At 48.9% G+C, this 14,970-nt stretch overlaps 1 protein-coding gene across 1 annotated transcript; it reads right to left on the reverse strand.

The window, feature by feature from the left end:
* Positions 1–3,164: 3,164 nt before the first annotated feature.
* Positions 3,165–8,301, reverse strand: PCNA (proliferating cell nuclear antigen). Its single transcript, XM_084804198.1, has 6 exons — positions 8,030–8,301; positions 6,244–6,341; positions 5,129–5,196; positions 4,444–4,638; positions 4,024–4,147; positions 3,165–3,907 (listed from the first exon to the last, which is right to left on the reverse strand). The coding sequence occupies exons 1-6, from the start codon at positions 8,248–8,250 to the stop codon at positions 3,828–3,830; spliced, it is 786 nt and encodes a 261-aa protein (XP_084660324.1). The 5' UTR covers positions 8,251–8,301; the 3' UTR covers positions 3,165–3,827.
* Between the last annotated feature and the right edge of the window lie 6,669 nt (positions 8,302–14,970).

Here is a 14,970-nt window from a genome sequence, read left to right on the forward strand (position 1 = left end):
CCACAAAACTCTTGAAGCATCTGGCAGGACAGGGAAAGAATGGAGTCTTCCCCGGCATTGGGCAGAAGAGCACTGCTCCCTTATCGTCTCAAAGGGTTTTATAGCACAGTGCCATATATACCTGCTCATAAGTAAATCTCCTTGAGCTTGATCCGGCTTGCTCCCAGTGGAGCATATATAGGATTGCAGCCGTAGTTTCTCAGTTAAATCTGCACATGGTTGAAACAAAGAGTTTTGGAGCAAACAGCACACCATGATCTTGGATGATGCCCACACGTGTGAAAGCAGTCACCAGCATAGAAGAAATTGTATTCTTGAAGGGGCCAGTGGCAGGGCCCTTATTAAAGAAACGAAATTAAGATCCAATGGTTTGGGATAATTATCAGCCAGTGCCTAATTTCCATTCTGGGAGCATGTGGTGGCTTCCCACCTCTAGACAGCATTGGATGTTGTTTATTTAGATCTGTTCTAGACTTGGATTTGGAACAGGGGCAGCCTTGGTTGCCTGGCAGAATGACCTGGGGCAGGGAGTCCAACCCTCTTGGTTCTCCTAGACTTCTGGGTGGCTTTTGATACCATTGACCATGGTATCTTTCTGGACCATCAATCTTGGTTGGGCTTGGGAGGCATGGTGTTGCAGTGGCTTCAGTCCTAGGATGAGCAGTCTACTGTTTTACCCCCCAAAGCCGCTGGTTTATAGGGTGCTGCCACAGCCAATCTTGTAGATCTTAAGAGGCACAGGGGACAGGAACCAAATGTTTAGGCTGACACCAGTATGGGACACTTAACTCTTTCATCTCCATCTACTCATCCAAGGGAGGCTCTGGAACTTTGAACCAATGTCTGGCAGCAGTTTGAGATCAATGGAGGCAAACAAGTACGCGGTTTGGGAGTCCTGGACTCAGCACTGAGACTCAGGTGGCCACGGTGGCCAGGAGTGATTCCACCAGCTTTTAGTCTATGTCCTGGTGAAGGACCTTCACCCGTTATCGATCTGCTGTGCTCAGAAGTATGTCTTGGAAGCCCTCCTTATAGGCCCGCCTGTAAGAGCAATTAGGCTGACAGTACGGCAGAGCGCCTTCCCAGCTGTAGACCCCCCCCCCCTTATGCAATTCTCTTCCAATGGGCATCCACCAGGCTGTCATTACAGACCTTCAAGCAGACCCAAAGGTTCACCTTTTTACCTCTGCCTATAGTTGAGCTAGTTCACCAACTGCCATTGTGTAGATGGCGCAAGCTGCTTTTAATAAGGTTATTCATGTTTTATCATTGCCTTGAGTTTTACTTTTAATTTGGTACGCCATCTTAGGTTTCCCTTGAAAGGCGGCCTTAAATTATTTACATAAACAAATCCCCTCCAATGGGAACACTTAAGAGTGCTTGTTTGCAGTTTATTACATGCGTTAACTTAAAAAAAAAACATGCTGCCCAATAAGGAGTTTTTAGTCTTTTAAAATGTTTATCAATTAAACATTGCAATCCTAGTTGTGAGGGTTTAGGGCTAGTTTCATTAGTCCTGAATCACCAGATTTAATGTTGATGTGTCTGCTTTTGAATTATTACCCTTTAGTGACTGCTACTCTGTTTGGCTAGCTAGGCACAGGCTGGAATAAACATTTTATGTAGTGGCTTCTTCTTCATCTAGATATGAACCAATCACACGGTGAACATGTTGCCAGCACCAACCATTATGCTCACTACACAGTATTTCTAAGCCTTCAGTTCTGCATGAGCCACAAAGCAGAGATGCAACAGCTAAGACTGCGGAGTACAATTGTTCTGAAGCATCATTATGTGGGACACACATTTGACATGTGAAATTAACACAAGCTTAGGTTTGTGATGAAGGTGCCATGGAGACAGGATAGGAAAATGGCAACATAGGGCAAGGTGAATGCCGTGTCCCCCTTGCTAAAATTCTGGTTCATGCCCTGGTTCATGCTCCACAACTGAAGTCTTCTCAGCCTTCCTTTTTCATCCCTCAGCTCTCACATCTGACGTATTTCCTCCTATTTTTTCACTAGCTTTTCATCCCCTTCTGCAACAAAACTTGTTCTTACTTTGTGACCCACCTTGCCCCCAGTTCTTTGGCTCTCATCTCTCTCTACAAGGTTGTCCATAATCTCCACCCCAACCCTCACCCTTAAACAGCTCTGCCCATTCTTCATTGCAACCAAAACAGGGCTGGTGCCAGAATGTAAGCCTGGTCTATCTGACACATAGCTCTGACAGCTCCCTAGGACTGAAGACTCCAGCCTCACCCATCAGCCAGAGAACCAAGGGCCATTGGAAGGCTGCTCCCCCTGCCTTCCCAGAACATCGCTGCAAGGGGGAGACCAACCCAGCCCTGTACTTTGGCCACAGAGGGAACAGTTGCAGGGAGCTTATTTTGCCCATCCTTGCCAGAAAGAACATGTAGAACTGAAACAAAGAACTAGTGCCTGAGTTGTTTTCTTCTCCCACCCAGCCCCTTTTCCATGTCTTAGATTAATAAACAGCCCCTGCCCTCAGCCTTATAATCTACATGAACTGCTCAACTGACTAAAGAGCAGGGTAAAAATGATGTAAATAAAACTGCGCCCAGCAATGACCGGGTATCTGCCTGGCATTTTAGAATCCCACCATGCCCTGGAGCTCACAAAGTGCCACTCTGGACATTTATGGGGAACCAGTGGCACAGCTTCAGCCCCAGATGCTAGGTAAGGCTCCAGTGCCTCCCTCCCCCAAAATGACATGGTACTTTCAAAACCACCCTCGAAGCTCGTTTCCATTTTAGCATTTGGAATCCTCGTTCCCAGCTGTAGCTAACCTTCAGGTATATGTCAAGGAATTCCCTCCTATTTGCTCCTTCCTGTCCTTGCTTCCCCTTTCCCACCACTATTGTATAGTGTAAGCTCCCTGGAAGCAGGGACCTCCTGTGTTCCATATTGTGCTACCATCTGGAAGTCATCTGGATGGGGCTTCCCAATGACCAGGCTGAATCTTCAGTCCTGTTCCAAAGCAGAGCTCCAACCGGCTTGCCTGAGATGGTGGAAGTCCATTCCTCTATCACCTCCACTTTACTACAATAATTAAGACTACTGCCTGCTTGAATTGCTGCCAAATGAGAATTCCTTTTAGACTGTCAAGAGTAGCAAATTCTGTTCAGTGAACTTACAAAATTTAAATATGCAAAGTTTTGGCAAAGTCCTTTATTACCAGCTGCTACCTTAACTAAGGAAGGGGATGAGGAAAGAACATGTATAAATTTTATTTTTATGTAGCCTGAAATTCTATCATATTCACACTTCTAGGGTATAAACTTACATTTCAACAGGATAAATATCCAGCAGGAAGTCTTATTAAGATATTGGGCATATGATGCTGACACAGGTTCATAATTCCAAGCAACACTGAAGCAAGGTAAGAAATTGAATATTCTTTATTGACAGTGTTCATTTCTGAGGACTCCTGCTTAAAGATAAATCATTAAAAGCAGATTTCTCCAAACATCATTGCTTTTAGAAGTCAACAACAATCTCAGTGTAAGAGATTACCATAGAAGTCACTCATCTTTTTAAATATTGCACTCCCTCTCTTCTGAAATGGAGTAAAAGCTTAGTAATAAAAACAAGATCTAAAAGATATGGTAGTAGATAGGAAAAAAGGACTATTTTAGAAAATGTATTTGCATAATAAACAGAAAAAGTATTTACACAGAAATATCTACAATTTGGCCTAAGTGCATATGTGACAGCTCCATGCACTAAGACTGAAAAATTCAATGGGGCACTGGCTTCCAGCCTAGGTTCATCTTGCACAAAACCAAGGTTCTTTCCCCCAAATTCTTAAGATTCTTCTTGATCTTCAATCTTTGGAGCCAAATAGTATTTCAAGTGTCCCATGTCTGCTATCTTGTATTCCACAACTGCAGGAGACAAAAACCAAGTAAGTTAATTATAGCAAGTCTGAAATTAAAAATCAAATCAGTTACACAGTTTGCAGGAACAGCTTCCTGATGAAACTTAAAAATACTCCACTTACCCAGTGGAACATCTGCAGACATGCTGAGTGTAACTGTAGAAGACAAAGGTGTGGCTTTGGTGAAGAAGTTCAAGTACCTCAAAGCAAAAGTCAGCTGGACTGGCTCATTCATCTCTATTGTAACCTGTAACAAATTACATTAATTGTATAGCATCCTGTTTTAATAGTTCAGCAAGTTAAGCACTTGTATCAGATACAGTTACATTCCTACTCCCTTGGTTTTACGCCTTATGACAAGAGAGAAGTTAACAATTCTAAGGATTGTGGAGAAGATAATAAAGGACAGACAAATCAAGTCTTCTCTTAGGGTTGTGTCCCAGATTAGTCCTACTCAGAATAGACCCATCGAAATGGAAGAACTTGAGCTAGAGTAACATTGGATACAATTTGTAAGATGCACAGTTAAACTCTATAACTTACAGCTTCCTCTTCTTTATCCACATCACTTGTTTGTGACAATTTAACATTTCCACTCCCTAACTCTCCGTTAGCAGAAAATTTAACACCATCTTTTGCGCAAGAGATTACAACGGCATCTCCAATGTGGCTTAGATCTCGGCAGATACGTGCAAATTCGCCAGAGGGCATTTTCACCACACAGCTGTACTCTTGTTCCTGAAAGAGCAACATAGAGCTTTAGAGGTCCCAATTTGAGCAACCTTTACACTATCTGCAACTTTTGCAGAACTAATTTGGATGAAGGTATTCTTCACTTGATTTTATTGCGTTATAGAACATGAATTGCTTCAAGAGTCAGTAGACTAGCAAAACAGCATATCAATATATTTTGTTTCTTTCAGATATTTGATCTGATGAGTAAATGAAAGTATGGCTTTCTATGAAAAAGCATCATTTGCATTAATTCATCTTGGAAGTCTCTTCTGATTGAATTTCGCAATCCCTTATGCCTGCAATCATGATTTTTTAGAAATGGAAGTATTTTATGAAGGCTGAACATGAGCCACCCAAGCTTGCTTTTAAAGGAGTCACTGCAATTCAGTAACAAGGAATAAAACCTTTTTCAAAGCTTGTCAAGTATTTATCGCACGAACCCTTACATTTAGCTCAGTTAATTACAATAACGTTAAAGCCAAAGTACACTTACTGGGATTCCAAGCTGCTCTACATCCAAATCCATTAGCTTCATTTCATAGTCAGAGACCTTCTCTTGATCTAAGGGAAAATGAAAATATTGGTCAAGAATACAATGAAAACTTTTATTTTGTCTTCTCACAGCCAGAATAATTTTCCAGCAAAGCCTTAAGTGCTTACTGGCCATCACCCTTTCCTGCCATAATCCTCAACAAAGAAAACTTATCCGTGGGAAAAATGATATTGAGATGTAAAATTCATGACAAAATCTAGTCCTCCTTCACTAGTCTTACAGGGAATATGAACTGAATTTAGGTTCAGCTTCTGGTGGTTATAGATTTTGGGGGTATCGAGCACTAAATCTAAGAGCATTTGTATAGGACATGATTATGCTGTGTTTCAATCAACATGTACTCGAAATTGGTCTAGACCACCAATTTTACAGAATTATTACATCAGGCATCTTACATAGAAAAGCCTCAGCTGTGATTCTTAAGTAGCTTAATGGGTAGGTAAGAGCTCTATGGCACAGGAGCAGCCAGACCTATCCTGCAAAAAATTATTATATAACCCTCGAAGATAAGTAACTCACCATCTCTACCATTGGTATCTGTGTCACAGATAATAAAACCAACGTTTCTAGCACAAAAATGGGGGTGTCCATGAACTACATTGGGCATGCCTGTACACTGGGACAGGGATGGCTGTGAAAAAGCTGTTGCATTTTACTGTGGGGCCACATGTTGACTTACTCATTACGTTGTTTCAGTAGGAAAGGAAGCATTTGTAGAAGTTACCCTGGGTAATGTCTCCTTAAGATATGCCTACAAATTGACAGAGGAACTTTGGAAAAACGGGTCCTTATTTCCTTCTGGAGTAAAGGCATTCTGCAAGCATTCAGAAGCCCTCAGACTGAAAGGCCATAATTTTTGAAACAAGGGTTGGGAACCTGTCACTGGCCAGCCTAAGCACTGGATATTTAAGCTAACCTCAAAGCAACTTGCCCTGGATGAGTGGCTAACTGCAGAACTGCATCAAGATCAATCCCACCTGTTCCCTCCAGGTCAAAATTCAACTATTAGGCATTCTGCTCTATGTAGGAACAAAAATCATATTTCAGTTACTTACTTGGTGTCTCGAACACCAGAACCAGTGTATCTGCATTGTCTTCTGCTCTTAGGGTGATTATGTCATCATTACCCGCACACTTGAGTACTTTCGACATACTAAGAAAAAAGGCAAATTTCAGCATATCATTAGATATTCTACTACTGTTTATAAATTATAATTCACTAATATTACACTAGATGACAGCATCATTACCATCATATAAGGGTGTTATTAAATGAGAATGAAGTGAATGATTGCTCATGTGAAAACAATGAGAAGCGGCATCACCCCAGAATGAGATGTTCATTTAAGTTAGTACATGGGTCTAGAACAGAATGCTATAGAAAACAAAACCTGTCAAACTGTAACTGTCCTCCTTGAAAAGGAGAAGCCTGAGCCAGGACTTCTCTTCAAGAAGGTTATGCCATTTAGTCCCGAGGACACCCCTGATCACCTGAAATGTTGGGGCAGCCCCTCCCGAAAGGCTACTTAAAACACTTGTGCCCCAAAGGGAGACAGAAGTCCAGGCCAGGGAGCTCATGCCATCAGCTCCTGAAACACCCAGGAGTTAGAGACAAGTCTCTGCTTTTCATTATGTTGCCCTTGCGATTTCACACAAACTGAGCTACCAGATCCTTGAGAGTATCGCTAGGCCAGGGATTTCTTTTCCTGAATAGGTTGGGCTAGATATACACTGCATGACAGAAAAAAGTTCCTACGACAAATATAGAGGGAAACGCTGTTGCTCAGCACTTGGGAAAAGGCAGCCCCGCTAGGGCATAGATCTGGCTCACTTCCAAGTGAGCAACAGCCTTTTGTACCAGATTATCTTCTTAGCTCCAGTTATCCCAGATGTAGAATAAGGAAGTCCAGGTATCAGAAAAGGCGGATTTAACACATGCTGAAAGCTACAAAGCTGTGTAGGGGAGGCAGGAAAGAGTATGCACCCACTCGGGTTGTCACTTTTTTAGGTGCTACTCTGCTGTTTCTGAGAGCAGGCTAAGGCAGAAATATAATCAACCCCAGTGGAGGAAGGGCCATGTCAAGTCCGTGGCAGCAAGGTCAAGCCGTTTCAGGCTCACGGCCAGACTTCATCTAAGGGGGCAGAAGGCTCTCCGGAGTCACCGGGGAGGCCACGCTTTTCGTGGAGCAGGCAGAAGATGGTGGGACGACATGGCCTCCACCCTCCCCCGTCAGCCCCGCAATCAAGAAGCGACCAGCAGAAACGGAGAGCAAAAAGGGGCCCCGCACGGGGCGAGCGCGGGTTCGCCTTCTCCACGCGAGCCCTCACGAAGGAGCACGATGTCCCTCTCACACCCCCCGAAGACAAGCCACCCCCACGGCGGCGGGGGCCGACCAATCAGGGGCAAGCACCAGCCCGCCCGGGCAGACGGACGGGCCAATCGGCTCCCCGGAGGCGGGGAGACAGGGAGCGCGCGCGCGCCAAGCGCCTTTTGACAGGCGCCGGGACAGGCCCCGCCCCCTCCTCGCGCGCGGTTTTCCCGCCACTGCTCAGAATGGCGCCGGCTAAGACGTCACGGGCGCGACCAGTGGAGCGGACGGCGCGAGCCGCAGCAACCTCCGCCCCTCTCTGCGCGGGAAGGGAGCTGGCGCCTTCTCCGCCGGCCCCACAGCGGCGCCGCCCGCCGCTCTCCCGCGGGCCGAGGCCGCGCTCCCGCGCCGGGCTCTGCAACGCCCGCGGCGGACGGCGCGGCGGCGGGAGGCCCGCCGCCGCCCCGCCCCCCCCGCCGCCGCCCCGCCCCCCCCGCCGCCGCCGCCGCCCCGCCCCGCCCCCCCTCGCTACCTGACGAGGTTGACCCCCATGGCGATGTTGCGGTCGCAGCGGTACGTGTCGAAGCCCTCGGAGCGCATCGTGAGCTGCACCAGCGATACGTGCGAGGAGTCCATGCTCTGCAGGCTGATGCCGCCCGAGCCCAAGTCCCAGCAGGCCTCGGTGATGAGGTCCTTCAGGGCCTCCAGCACCTTCTTGAGCAGCGAGCCCTGGATCAGCCGTGCCTCGAACATCCCGCCGCGAGTACAGACAGCCTGACGCGAGCGCCGCCCCAGCGATGTGGCGCCGCCGTGCGCTCGCCGGGCGCTTTTATGCCGCCGCGGCCCCCCCCCCCACGTGCGACCCGCCCACGTGCCGCGGGCCAATCGCCGGCCTCCGGACGCGGGGAGCGCGCGCGCAACGCTGCTCGAGCGGCGCATGCGCGCGCGGCCGCCTCAGAACTCTCCCGCGAACAAGCCTTCGAGCGCGAGTCCCGCTTCCGCGCCAGGGCGGGCTGAGCCAATCGCGGCTCGGCGTCCTTGTCCCCCTCCTCCTGCGTGTTTCTGCCGCCCAATCACAGCGAGAGGGGCGCGGCTCCGTCGCCTCGCTCCGCGCTGGGCTCGGAGCCCTGGAGCTGCTGTGCCCGGCGCGCCCCCGTCGGTCCGGCTGCCGCTCCGCGCTCGGCAGATCCTTCTTGGGTGACTTGGTCTTCCAGACAGAAGAGTTGCAGGAACCGGGGTGGGCGAGTTCGTGTTCTGTGGAAGCCTCGTGAGGAGCAGCCCGGAGCATTGCTGCTCTGTCGGCACGCTGAAGGCACTGGGCGGCAGAGTCACAAATGTTGCCGCTCCTGGGAAATCGTAAGGCAGGCAGAGCCTCAGAAGGCAGGCTGCTGATCCGGCCTCCGTGGTTGTAGCTTTCAGTGTCACTTGCTGTTGGCCAAAAGCCGCCACAGGATTCACAGGGCGCTTCGATTCGCCACAGGATGAAACTGCAGGGCTTGCAGCGAGGCTGCAAAAAGCCCAGGATCGAAACGGCTTGCGGTGTTGATACAGCAAAGCAGTGTAGGGTTGGGACCGGAGCTTCCTCCTCATCCTTCACCACCCACATCCGTCCAGAGGCGCAGCCACACTAGAGACAAACTTGTTTTAAGATGGATTATCTGTCCTGCGTTCTCCTTGAGACTTTTAAAACAGCCTTGTATTTAACAGCTGGCTCGGGAGTTAAATGGAGTTCTGTGCAGGGGCTTGAGCACGCTGGTGGTAGGGGGCCAGATCATGTCCCCCCCCCACACACACACACACACAACCTCTCCTCCTGCTGGCTTGGATTCTGTGCTGGCTTTCTCTTTAATTCATTATTTTTTATTTATTAAACTCCTCATAAAACTAATTTCTCTTGCTGTTTTACAGTTTGAAACATGATAGTGATATAAATGAAATCCCAATAAAAACAATCAACAATATAAAACTAATGAACATGCCAACACAGCATAAAATATAATAGGTGTAATAGGTAAAACCACATTGCAGAGACTAAAATAACCTCTGAAAATGCGAGCATAATTTGGATTTCCAATTGTATTTGCATCTTCCCCTTCTCATGACGTTTAGGTAGAGGAGAAGGTCGTCTTCCTTCCTGACTGCATTTTGCCATGAGAAGATCTGGTAAATTGTTAATCCTTTGTAGGATGAAGCTTGATTCTGGAAACCTGGCATAAGCCTGATCTGGGGAAGTTGACCTGGCTCTCAGTGCCAGTGAAGTGCATCCCCAGGACACTTCGTTGGGCTGTAATGTTGGCCGCCTCCTTTGCTGCTGTCCTTTGGGTGTCTTAGGTTGTGAGTTCTCTGGGCAGGGATATCCATGGGTTTTGTGCAGCACTGAGAACACTGGCACTAAATGAAGGAGACAAAGATTTAAAAATACATACATACATTAAATATTGTTAAAAGCCTGGGAGAACAGGAAAGTCTTATCCTGCCACCAAAAAGATAGCAGTGTGGGTGCCAGCTGAGCTTCGCTTGAGAACATTTCAGAGCAGGCAGGCCACTACCAAAAAAGCCCCCTCTCCTCTTGCCACCCTCCAAGCCTCTGAAGGAGGGGGCACTTGAAGGGCTTCTGTGGATAACCTTAAGGTATGGGCAGGTACATATGGGAGGAGTGTTGCATCAGATACTGAGGTCCCAAGCTGTGTAGAGCTTTAAAGGTCAAAGCCAGCATTTTGAATTGGGCCCAGAAACGAATTAGAAGCCAGTGCAGGGGAGAGAGGACTGGTGCAATATGATCGTTACACCCGGCCACTTGCAGTTAGAATTCCTGCAGCCCCATTTGACACTAGCTGAAGTTTCCAGACCATCTTCAAAGCCAGCCCCACATACAACACATTACACAAGGGGTGCGCAACCTTTTTAGCCCTGAGGGCAGCATCAGGTTCTGCTGGGGTGGCGGGGGCTGCATGTTCACATTCAGCTCACACGCTACTCATTCAGATCCAGCTCCTGCCCAAGAGTGGTCCAGAGGCCGGGCACCTGCTTTGGTTGGATAAACCCAACACTCCTCCCAGAAATCTCCGTTCTCAAACCACCCAGCCATCCAGGAATCCTGGCGCCTAGCTCTCCTGTAATCCACTCTCCTGCTGAAGGATCCTGACATCCCACACTCTGTGATCTGGAACGTTTGCAGGGAAAAAAAGGGGAAATGCTTTAGGATCGGACAGTTCCCTGGACAACCCCCCCCCCCCGATTGATCTGCCCCAACAGCAGAGTTCCAAGCTGTGACATATATAAGCGATTTTGCCAAGGCTCCGCTGGACGATTCTGAGAGGATGCAATGAAAGCGAGGGGAAAAAATCTTTGCCACCATCACTGCCACAGACTAGGCACGATCATGAGCCCTGATGTGTGCTTGATTGGATTTGCTCCGATTTTTCCTCCCCTTGTCTTCTAGATGTCACTCAGCTTCATTGCCCTCAGCTCAGGTGTATGCCTGAGTCAAACGGGCTGTGTGAAGCAGGAGAGGCTGCTCAGGAGCAACTGCCAACCGTCTGCACCATCTCTGGATCCCACAGGTTAACCAGAGCTTTGACAGAAGCCCCCGTCATACCAGTGGGAAAATCCGCCAGAGCCCTGTGGGCTCCGTTGGAATCCATCAGCCCCGAGATCAGGCCATCCTCGTAGGTCCCCCACCCTCGCAGAGGGAGACAGCCACTGTTCGTCTGAATCTCAGCAGGAAGTGGTCTGACCAAGGGGTGGGCACCTGTCTGAGGATTTATTTATTGTCATTTTGCCCAGCATTTCTACAAACAGGATATTATAGATTTTTTTAAAAATCAACTGTTTTAAAAGCAGCTGTAGGATTTTCACTGAAACAAAAATGTTTTCAAGACCCATCAAATTGTGGGCAGTGAAGAGGCCAGGCATGCCGTCCCGAACTAATTTAGCGGCTTCCATCCCCAGCAGCAAAGTGAAATATTCCAAGCTTGCTAGCACAGATGAAGGCTATATTGACCTGCAGGTAAAAGTGGGGAAACCAGAGTCATATTTCCACCTTGCACATCAGAAGCACCACCTGATCCTGTGTTTTGATGCTCTCTTGCATTTAAATCCTCCTTGTGAGGCTGTCCTTAGCCTCAGGCTGTTGTGTGCAGCCATCTGATACAGACTGGCAGTTGAAGAATTCTGTGTAATCCAAAGGCTTGTCATGTGTTTACCCAATCAGCATTCAGAAGTTGTTCTCCACAGATAACAGCCCGTGTGCTCAAATAAGTAATTCCTAGGTGTTTAACTCACCTACGTGCTGACTGCCTTGGTTCACTCTGCTTCTGCGGAGCTGTGAACTCCACCCACCAAATGCTGGTTCACATCTTCTTCCCCAGAGATCTCCTTTCTGTGGCAGCTTGGAGAACGTAGGAAACAGCGGGAGTCCCTCCGGAGGCTCCTGCTGTTTCGTCCTTCCCTGAAACTGCAGCACAAATGAGAGGCGACCCCACCCCTCTCCCAGTTGCTCCTAATCTCCTCCTCATGCCGGAAGGCCTGGGAGAGGGGAAGGAGGGTCGTGACTACAGGGAGGAATGGCTGCCTTAAGCCAAGCCGTTTGTGAGCCTCGGCAAATGCAGACCAAAATGCCAAGCTTTCACACTGCTTCTTCACGGTCACTTGACCTGGGCAAAGGTGGGTTTCAGGGGGACATTGGCGCCACAGGGTGCGGGCTGTTCTGGGTCCCTGGAAGTGTCCGCTGTGGATTTATGTTAATGCTTCCTCCAGCCTCTCTGACTTGCTGTACGCCAAGGCAAGGAGGAGATGCACATGGAGAGTGATTTCTGTGGGCAGTAATTTCAGACTGAGGATGAAAGGGAAGCAAACCAGTACTGACTACAGATGTTGCCATCAGAGCCAAACGTAATTGTGGGGTGGGTGGGTGGGAGGGGGTGGGATACACGCAGAGACCCCGAACGTCACATGTGCTCTCAGGCCCCCTTTCCCTGTTCTTCTGTGTTCTTGGTGTTTGTGCAGCAAAGGGTGGCCGCTAGGAGGCAGCATTGCCACAGCGCTGCTTCCCTCGAAAGCATCGGGGTGGGCAGAAGGTAGATCTGGATCTTCTGGTAGATCCCGGGGTGATTTGCAGTGGATTGGCCAGGATTTCTGGCTCCGAATGATCTAACAATTACAAAATTAAAAAGCCTCTTCTCACCCCAAAATCAGGCTGCTGAAAAAGAATGCTTGGGGAAACCATGAGTGGACTTGGGTGAAAGGACGTGTCAGCTTGGCCCTGTACCGATCTCAGGTCCCTAGGCTGCGCACCTGCTCAGAGGCACTCTGTTTCTTCCCTCTTGAGTGAATGTCTGTCTGCTGAGCCACTGTTTTGCGCCCGGCTCCGCTCAGCGTCCTGCCGGGGTTTAGTCAAACGCAAAGTGACCCTTGCCAGCCTGATGGCTGCGGCCTCTGCCCCAAAGGCCCTGGGACACTCTGCTGGGTGAACATCCGAGGCTGCTGTTGTGCTGAATCAGACCGTGGGTGCATCCAACCCGGTGCGGTCTGCTGTGGCTGGCAGCGGCTCTCCACATCTTCATGCTGAGGTGCTTTTGCCAGCTTTGGCTGCCCGAGTGCTTTCGGCTGGAGAGGCCGAACCAGGGAGCGTCTGCTTGCGTAGCGTGTGCTCTGGGCCTGTGCTGTGCCCTGCCCCGGCCCGGGAGAACGGGGCAACTGGCAGCTGGAGGAGCAGCAGGCTCTTGGGTGGGACCTGGGTCCAGGGAGCACCCTGCAGGCAGGCGGGTCAGAGGAGACACGTTCCTGCTCCTGGCAGAGGCAGCCTCCGCCGGACTGTTTTGGCCCCACGCCCACCAGAGGGAGCGCTTCGGGGTACAGTTAATTTGACCCACGTGGGCCATTCCAGCGCTGAGCAGATAGTTGATCTGGGCAGCTTAGATGAGACCCTGAAAGTAATTTCCCGCCCATGACGACTCCATCGCCAGGCTCTTTCATTCGCTCTGGAGAGTTGTTCTGCATTTATCTGAAGGAGTCGTGTTCATACTTGTATCCTGAGGGAATCTGCTCTGCCTCCTGCAGCGAATGCACACAGTTGTGGCGGGGGGAGCAGAAATGCCCCCAGCGGCCTCATTGCACCTGCCTAAGGGTCCACGATGGGCATCCCCGGCTGTTCATCCTCAGCACTTGATCATCTGAGAGAGATACTGCTGTGGACAGAGACTATAGTCTTCCTTCCAGGCTATCCAAGCCAGTGGCCATCACAGTTCCAGGGACTTGATTTCAGAACTGTGTTGTTTTCTTACTGGCTGAATGTGGCCAATGGATTGCGTCCAGTGGCATGGTACAGCTAGCGCAAAACGTCTGCCACTCGCAGAAACCCCTTTCGCATCCTTGCAGAAATGTAAAATCCTGTACTTCCACCTCCTGCACCAGCCGTTGTGCAAAACATTGCTTGCTTCAGCTAGGCTAGGCGTTCCTTGCACCAGTTATGGTAGCAAGCACCTTGTCTTCCCACTAACACAACACCGGATGCAACCCAGTTAAAAGCTGTGGGACCTTTAATGCTGACCTCTCTCCCGCCCTTTAGTTCAAGAAGAGCCCTCCCAGGATCCCCTACAAGGCCATTGCGCTGGCTACTGTGCTGTTCCTGATTGGCACCCTTCTCATTATCATTGGCGCGCTCCTCCTCGCAGGATACATCAGCCAAGGAGTAAGTGGCTCACATCCCTTGCCAGTGGCGGCTGGGTCCTGCATCTCACATAAAGCGAGTGTGCACGCGTGCGCCTGTGTGTGTGCCTGTCCACGATACAAGGCATCAGCAGAAGCACGTTCTTGGGGAATGTGCAAAGCAGAACTACCCTATATTTGGGAGTCATGCATTTTGGGTGTAGCGTGTGGAGGGGGCTTTGGGAACACGTGGACTTGGAGCACACCAGGCTGCCTCAAGGAAATGGTTAACAATTTCCATCACATCCTGAGCCTTTGTGGTGGTATCAAAAGTCTTACTGAAAAGAAACTCATCTTTGAAGTCTCCCTCAACTATATATCATGCAGATGCCAGTAGCTGAGAGCATAATGCAACATCGGTCGATTCATCCAAATGTACTTACATTTTCTAACATAAATTATAAAGAAACTAAAACAGTACGTTTAGCACAGAACGAACAACACAATAACCACTCAGCACAAGAGCAGGAGCTACACTCACAAGCCACACATACCCAGACAGTTCACTCCCACCTTCCTGCCAAAAACAAGTTTTTGTTGCGGCCCAGCCATTAAGTGGCACTTCCGTTGTATGAAAGTGTAGGAATGTAAATAATGGGAGAAGAGCACATCGTTCTATTGTGCTGTTTTCCTCCTGTAAAGAAGGTTAAGTTGTATAAACGTGCCGACTCTAAAACATTTTTATTCAAACTGTATAAATATACCCACAAACTTTCTCTGACCGTGGTATCTATATTTAATTTTATACAGTTATATATTCGTGTG

Source organism: Heloderma suspectum, chromosome 6, assembly GCF_057233095.1.
Source record: "Heloderma suspectum isolate Gila_16-S chromosome 6, 16-S_ref, whole genome shotgun sequence".
NCBI lineage: Eukaryota > Metazoa > Chordata > Lepidosauria > Squamata > Helodermatidae > Heloderma > Heloderma suspectum.

Bases quoted from the DNA above. Each gene is read 5' to 3' on its own strand.
- PCNA (XM_084804198.1), bottom strand. From the start codon at position 8,250: ATGTTCGAGGCACGGCTGATCCAGGGCTCGCTGCTCAAGAAGGTGCTG. The intron at 4,148-4,443 runs GTAAGTTATAGA...AATTTGTTACAG, and splicing joins TGGATAAAGAAGAGGAAGCT to GTTACAATAGAGATGAATGA. The intron at 3,908-4,023 runs GTAAGTGGAGTA...TGTCTCCTGCAG, and splicing joins GTCTGCAGATGTTCCACTGG to TTGTGGAATACAAGATAGCA.